General features: G+C 36.7%; 1 protein-coding gene across 1 annotated transcript; it reads left to right on the top strand.

The window, feature by feature from the left end:
- The first annotated feature begins 3,657 nt into the window (after window positions 1-3,657).
- LOC133854248 (probable CoA ligase CCL9) lies at window positions 3,658-5,730 on the top strand. The gene is made up of 4 exons (XM_062290344.1): window positions 3,658-3,881; window positions 3,978-5,028; window positions 5,170-5,273; window positions 5,371-5,730. Exons 1-4 carry the CDS (start codon window positions 3,681-3,683, stop codon window positions 5,587-5,589), a joined length of 1,575 nt encoding a protein of 524 aa, XP_062146328.1. The 5' UTR covers window positions 3,658-3,680; the 3' UTR covers window positions 5,590-5,730.
- Window positions 5,731-6,066: the final 336 nt, after the last annotated feature.

Below are 6,066 nucleotides of genomic sequence, written 5' to 3'. Positions count from 1 at the left end.
ATAAAAAATTGATGCTTAAGTCAACAAGTTTAAGTGAGGCGATTTTCTTATATTTAAATATTAATTAAATTAAATTTATTTTAATATTTATATTATGTTTTTTTATTTAATATATCAATTAGAGCACTTTCTTCTATTTATAAAATGTATGTTAGAACTTTTTTTATATATAACTTATTAGATACAGAATGACTTATCAATTGATTAAAAGACATAGAATAATAAGATTTAAAGAAAAATAAAGAGAATAATGGAAATAAGTTATATAAAGATTGATTTGTAAAAGAACATAATACATAAAAAATTGTTAGATATTGAAGACTCACCAAGTGTGTAATTCTATCTATTATGCACAACACAAACAATGAGAATTCCAACACTTTGAAGACTTTTTATATTTTTCTAAACATTCAATTCAAATAAACGTTGGAGAAAAAATTATACAGGTTGGACTAATTTCATGAATATAAAAATTGGGCTTTTAAAAATAGTAAATAAGTGGGACTTTCCAATAATTTATGAATGTTTTTTTTTTCTGAATATAAATAATGAGACTTTCAATTTATAATTACTTTTACCATGATTGATAGCTTTAATTAGAAACTATTTATTAAATTTTTACATATTGGAGTCTGAAAATTTGTTTTGGAAATAACTTTTATTGTATAACTATTATGTGAGGGCCTTAATTAAATAGCATTTTTTTTTTTAACTTTTTAACATATTAGAACCTTAATTTTTTTTCTATATATATATATATATATATATATATATATATATATATATATATATTTATTTATTTATTTATTTATTTATTGTATAATGAAATATTCTAGAGCTCATTCATTGAAAATTATCAAAACAATTAATATATTAAAATGATACTGTATGAATAAATAAATTTTACATTATCTTAGTGAAAAATTTATATTTCAATATTTCGCTTGTATAATTATTAATTGAAAATTTTATTTAATCGGAGACTTTAGACCGCCGTCTAAATTGCCCGACGCAGGAGCCGCCATGCCTTTTAAGCATGTTGGGCCGATCACCGACAAATAGTAGTATGATTAGACAGAATTAGTAGATTTTTGGCAATTTTTCGCAACCGGGGTAGGCTCTTACCGAGGAAATTAGAGGCCGATTTGAGTTTGGGCGTTGAATCGTACCGTTGATTGCTACGTCAGTGCTTGCTTTACACGCCAAGTTCTGCTAACCTATCAACGCGTACGTGGACCTCACCCAGTAATTTCTTTTCTTTTCTTTTCGATTTCTTAGAGACAGGAAATTTTAAAATAATAATAATAGTTACACGAGATTTTTTTTTTTTTTTTTAATGGTACATATTTAATTTCAAATGTTTTAAGAAAAAATAAATAAAAGAGTAAAATGAAATTTAGACCATTAAAAAAATTAAAAGAGATTTTTTGTTTCCTTTTGTAATGCTATTCTTTACATTCATTTTCTCATGGCGGTCACTTAAAAAGAAACAAAAGTGTGACTACTTAAGACACATCATTTCAACTGGTGTGTAATAGCACACATGATTTCACATTATTTAAATTTTTGAAAGATGTTTTAATATTGACTTTATATACACTATTAGATACATCAACTTTAAATTATGACACTTCATTTAAAATGGATCTTATCAAAGAAGATTCTATTCTTTAAAACATGATATGTCAGTCGTTTTGACATTAATACAGACGTGATAAATAGATGTAAAGAGTAGTGGGAGATTGGATATGGGTGAGAAGATACAAAGAATATCATTGACCTGTTGGTTAGAATTCTTACTTTCTGTCTTTTATTTTTTATTCTTAAAATAAAAATATTAATAAACAACTTTGTTGGTGGTCTCGTCGTCTATTCGCTGCAAAAGAAACACAGGTATGTGGAAAGCAGGGGTAATGCATAGTTTCGAAATCTTCGAGATGACGCAGAATATGCTCCCTAGATACCTGGGGTCGCATGTAATGGACTTCCGGTCCTTTATGTCTTCCTGGGCAATATGGTGCCTGGGACTTCTGAATACCTATCATTACTGGCTTATATAGAGCGAGCTTTGGGCCCAGGTTTAGCCTCCGTCAGGCTTATGGATCTGAAATATTGGCCGAGCCAAAGTAGGATTATTTCCAACTAACTAAAATTAAAAAAAAAAAAAAAAAAACAATCCTAAAAATATTAAAGAAAGAAATTTCGTCAAAACATTTTTTTTAAAAAAGAAAAAGAAAAAAGATATGCTTCTAAAAAAGATATGCAAAAAAGAAGATATGCTTTTTTCTTCTTATATTTTTTTTTTTTTTTTTTTTTTTTTTGGTGATAATGCTGAAAGGGGCCACACTAGGAAACGTAGGAGAAAGCCATTCTTAAAAGGTATTTTTAATCCCCAAATTCGCAAGGTGTCTCTTAACTAGAAACTTCTTTTTTTTTTTCTTTCTTTTTTTTTTTAATTGTATTTCTTAATCAAATCATCAAGGACTAATTACTTAATTAGCACAAAAAGTACTGGAAAGTGGAAACACAGACGACGCGCTTTTGAACCAACTTTGGCATATTCTCCTTTCTTATACTTTTTGACGTGGCACTTACACGTCATCCCTAAAAATCAACATTCTTATGCCAGTTACTTGACACCGTTACGTCGGATCAAGGTCTGTTTTACAAATTATGTAACAGGTTTGACAATGAAAATTACGTCTTATACTTTATATTGTATAAAAATTTTAAATAAAAAATTATTACTCTTTATTTGTTTAATAAAAAAGAAACGTCTTTTCAAAAGTAAAGAGAAAATATTTTGAAATGATTTTTTTTTTTTGAAAACATGTCATATTTTTAATATGTAACATTTTTTACGTCGTTCAATATAAAAAAATGGCATGAATATACATAATTTGAGAATCTATAATTTATTTGAAATTTTTAAAGATCCTATTCTCGTTATGTCAGTTCAAAAATAAAATAAAAAATTGCCCGGCCTTCATTTATAATGTAAATTATTGATAGTTTTAAAAATATATGATACCTTGCCTTCGGCATTATAACGCATTTTCATTCTCAATAATTAAGAATTATTGTGTCACTATCTTTGCACGTATAATTCAATTTAGATAAGTACTGATTTATTGAGTTTATAATACAATTATTGATCATAAAGATATGTTTAAGAATAAGAAGAATCTTGATTCTATTTGTTATAGTGTTTGAATTTTTAAAAACAAATTATTATTATTATTAATATTTTGTTTAATTTTATCTCAAAATGTCAAACTATTCCAATATCTTTTTGGACAAATTTTCTGTCCATCCTTCTTCCGGAAAGACTGATTAGACTCTCTCCTCTTAAAACTTGTTTTGTTATAATCTTAAATCGTTTTTCAATAAACGGCTTGGATTGGACCACGAATCAGCCTCGAAGCATTAACCAATCAGCAGCAGTGACGTAATCCACGCGTCAGACGATAAGACACCAGGCAAAATTACGAGGAAGCGCACACCACGCATACCGAGATCTGGCACACACAAACTGACCCCCTCCCAAAAAAAAAATCAACGTGCAAAATAGAAACGTGGCAGACTCCACCCTTGCCAGCTGGATGTCTTGCCTCTACCTATAAATACCCAACTGTCCCTCGTTTTCTACCCAACCAAATTCGATCAGTGCCACGAAAAAAATGGAAAACCTATCGCTAACTGGTTTGTTGAAGAGAGCCGCGTCGGATTTCCCAACCCGGCGAGCCCTCTCAGTCTCCGGAAAATTCGATTTGACCCACGCGCGGTTACACGAGCTTGTCGATCACGCCGCCTCTCTCTTGCTCGCCGCCGGCATCTCCCCCGGAGACGTCGTCGCCCTCACCTTCCCCAATACCGTCGAGGTACATTTTTTTTTTTTTTTTTTCTCTCAGTTTTTTACCAACCAACACGGCAACAAAGATTGTGGTGATGGCTGATTGTTATGAGTCATTTTGCAGTTTGTGGTGGCGTTTTTGGCCGTCATTCGATGCCGAGCCACAGCGGCGCCGTTGAACTCGGCTTACACGGCGGAAGAGTTCGAATTCTCTATATCGGACTCAGAAGCCAAGCTTCTGATAACGCCCAAGGAAGGGAACAAATCGGCCGAAGCGGCGGCTTCCAAGCTCGGAATCCCTCACGTGACCGCCACGCTCCGTGATGGCGAATCCGAACTCTCTCTCTCCTCCACATCGGACGTGACCGCCGAGTCGACGTCGGTCGCCGGAATCGTCAACGACCCGTCGGACGTGGCGCTCTTCCTCCATACCTCCGGCACCACGAGCCGGCCTAAGGGCGTGCCGCTCACGCAGCTCAACCTAGCCTCCTCGGTGCGAAACATCGTCTCGGTGTACAGACTCACCGAGTCGGACTCGACCGTGATGGTCCTGCCCTTGTTCCACGTCCACGGCTTGATCGCCGGCTTGCTGAGCTCTCTGTCCGCCGGAGCCGCCGTGACGCTCCCGTCCGCCGGAAGATTCTCGGCGTCGACGTTCTGGTCCGACATGCGCGCGTACAGCGCCACCTGGTACACCGCGGTCCCTACGATCCACCAGATCATCCTGGACCGCCACCTCACCCGACCCGAACCGGCCTACCCGGAGCTCCGGTTCATCCGGAGCTGCAGCGCGTCGCTAGCTCCGTCAGTCATGGCTCGGCTCGAGGAATCTTTCGGCGCGCCGGTGCTGGAGGCCTACGCAATGACCGAGGCATCTCATCAGATGTCTTCGAACCCGTTACCCGAAGACGGTGGGCACAAACCCGGGTCGGTGGGTAAACCCTTGGGCCAAGAAATGGCGGTGCTGGACGTGAACGGTGTGCCCCAGCGAGAGGGTCTGAGCGGCGAGGTGTGTATAAGGGGACCCAATGTGACCAAGGGTTATAAGAACAATCCGGAGGCCAATAAATCCGCTTTTTCGCTCGGGTGGTTTCACACCGGGGATATCGGGTTTTTTGATTCGGATGGGTATTTGCATCTTGTGGGTCGGATCAAGGAGCTCATTAACCGTGGAGGTATTTTTGCTTTGCCTTCTTCCATTCATTTCAATATTTCCAGTGAATTTACCAAATATTTAACTGTATTATTTTTAAATCGAATTATAAATAGTTCATGTAATTCGTTTGGGTTTTAATTTCTGTTCATTTGTTATTTAGGTGAGAAGATATCACCAATTGAAGTGGATGCAGTGCTTTTATCTCATCCGGACATTGGTCAGGCTGTTGCCTTTGGGGTTCCTGATGACAAATATGGTGAAGAGGTAATTAAGAAGATGATTATATGCATCTAAAATGTTCTTGGTTGTGATTTGTGAATAATTAGTAGTAATTAACGATTTTGGTGTCCAAATTATGCAGATAAATTGTGCCATAATTCCCAGAGAAGGGTCTCACATAGATGAAGAAGCGGTGCTGCAATGTTGCAAGAAGAATCTTGCAGCTTTCAAGGTCCCCAAGAAGGTTTTCATCACTGATTCTCTTCCAAGAACTGCTACCGGGAAGATTCAACGGCGGGTAGTAGCGGAGCATTTCCTTGCTCAAATCTCCACTGCCAAAGTGCCCAAGTTTGGAGCCTAATCTGTTTCCCCAAACCATTCACATGTCAATGGTAGAAATACCAGCCATTTAATTTTTAGCTCCGATCACTTTTTCTTGTGTTGGAAAATTCTTTTGCCAGTTGTTGGTTAAGAAGACACGGCTCTAGACTCTTTTCTTCTCTGTTCAATCTTTCTATTACACAAGTTGGAATAACCAACCATCTTTGACCCAGATTGCCACTCGTATAATGTGGAAGTTCCTTGATATTGAAGTCAGATATCCATGACTTTGCCTACAGTAGAGAATATGGATGGAACACGGTGGACAACATACCCTTGACCGTGTTGTGCAGAAGGTCGCGATTTTCTCACACAAACGATCCAGCGGAACAAACGTGATATAGGGTTTAAAAAAAGAGAAATGATCCCTACACTCATTTCTCACAACAGTCCCACAACAAGCTGACGTGGCTGGTAATATTTTATTATTTCTTGAGAAATGATCTCTACACTTATT

This window comes from Alnus glutinosa, chromosome 13 (genome assembly GCF_958979055.1).
Source record: "Alnus glutinosa chromosome 13, dhAlnGlut1.1, whole genome shotgun sequence".
Lineage (NCBI taxonomy): Eukaryota > Viridiplantae > Streptophyta > Magnoliopsida > Fagales > Betulaceae > Alnus > Alnus glutinosa.
The sequence above is the reverse complement of the archived record's forward strand: the minus strand, read 5'-3'. Positions and strand labels throughout refer to the sequence as shown.

What these genes read in the sequence shown, in the direction of transcription:
- LOC133854248 (XM_062290344.1), top strand. Translation starts at nt 3,681, where the DNA reads ATGGAAAACCTATCGCTAACTGGTTTGTTGAAGAGAGCCGCGTCGGAT. An exon ending in CCTTCCCCAATACCGTCGAG is followed by an intron (nt 3,882 to 3,977) that starts GTACATTTTTTT and finishes GTCATTTTGCAG; the next exon opens with TTTGTGGTGGCGTTTTTGGC. An exon ending in GGAGCTCATTAACCGTGGAG is followed by an intron (nt 5,029 to 5,169) that starts GTATTTTTGCTT and finishes TTTGTTATTTAG; the next exon opens with GTGAGAAGATATCACCAATT.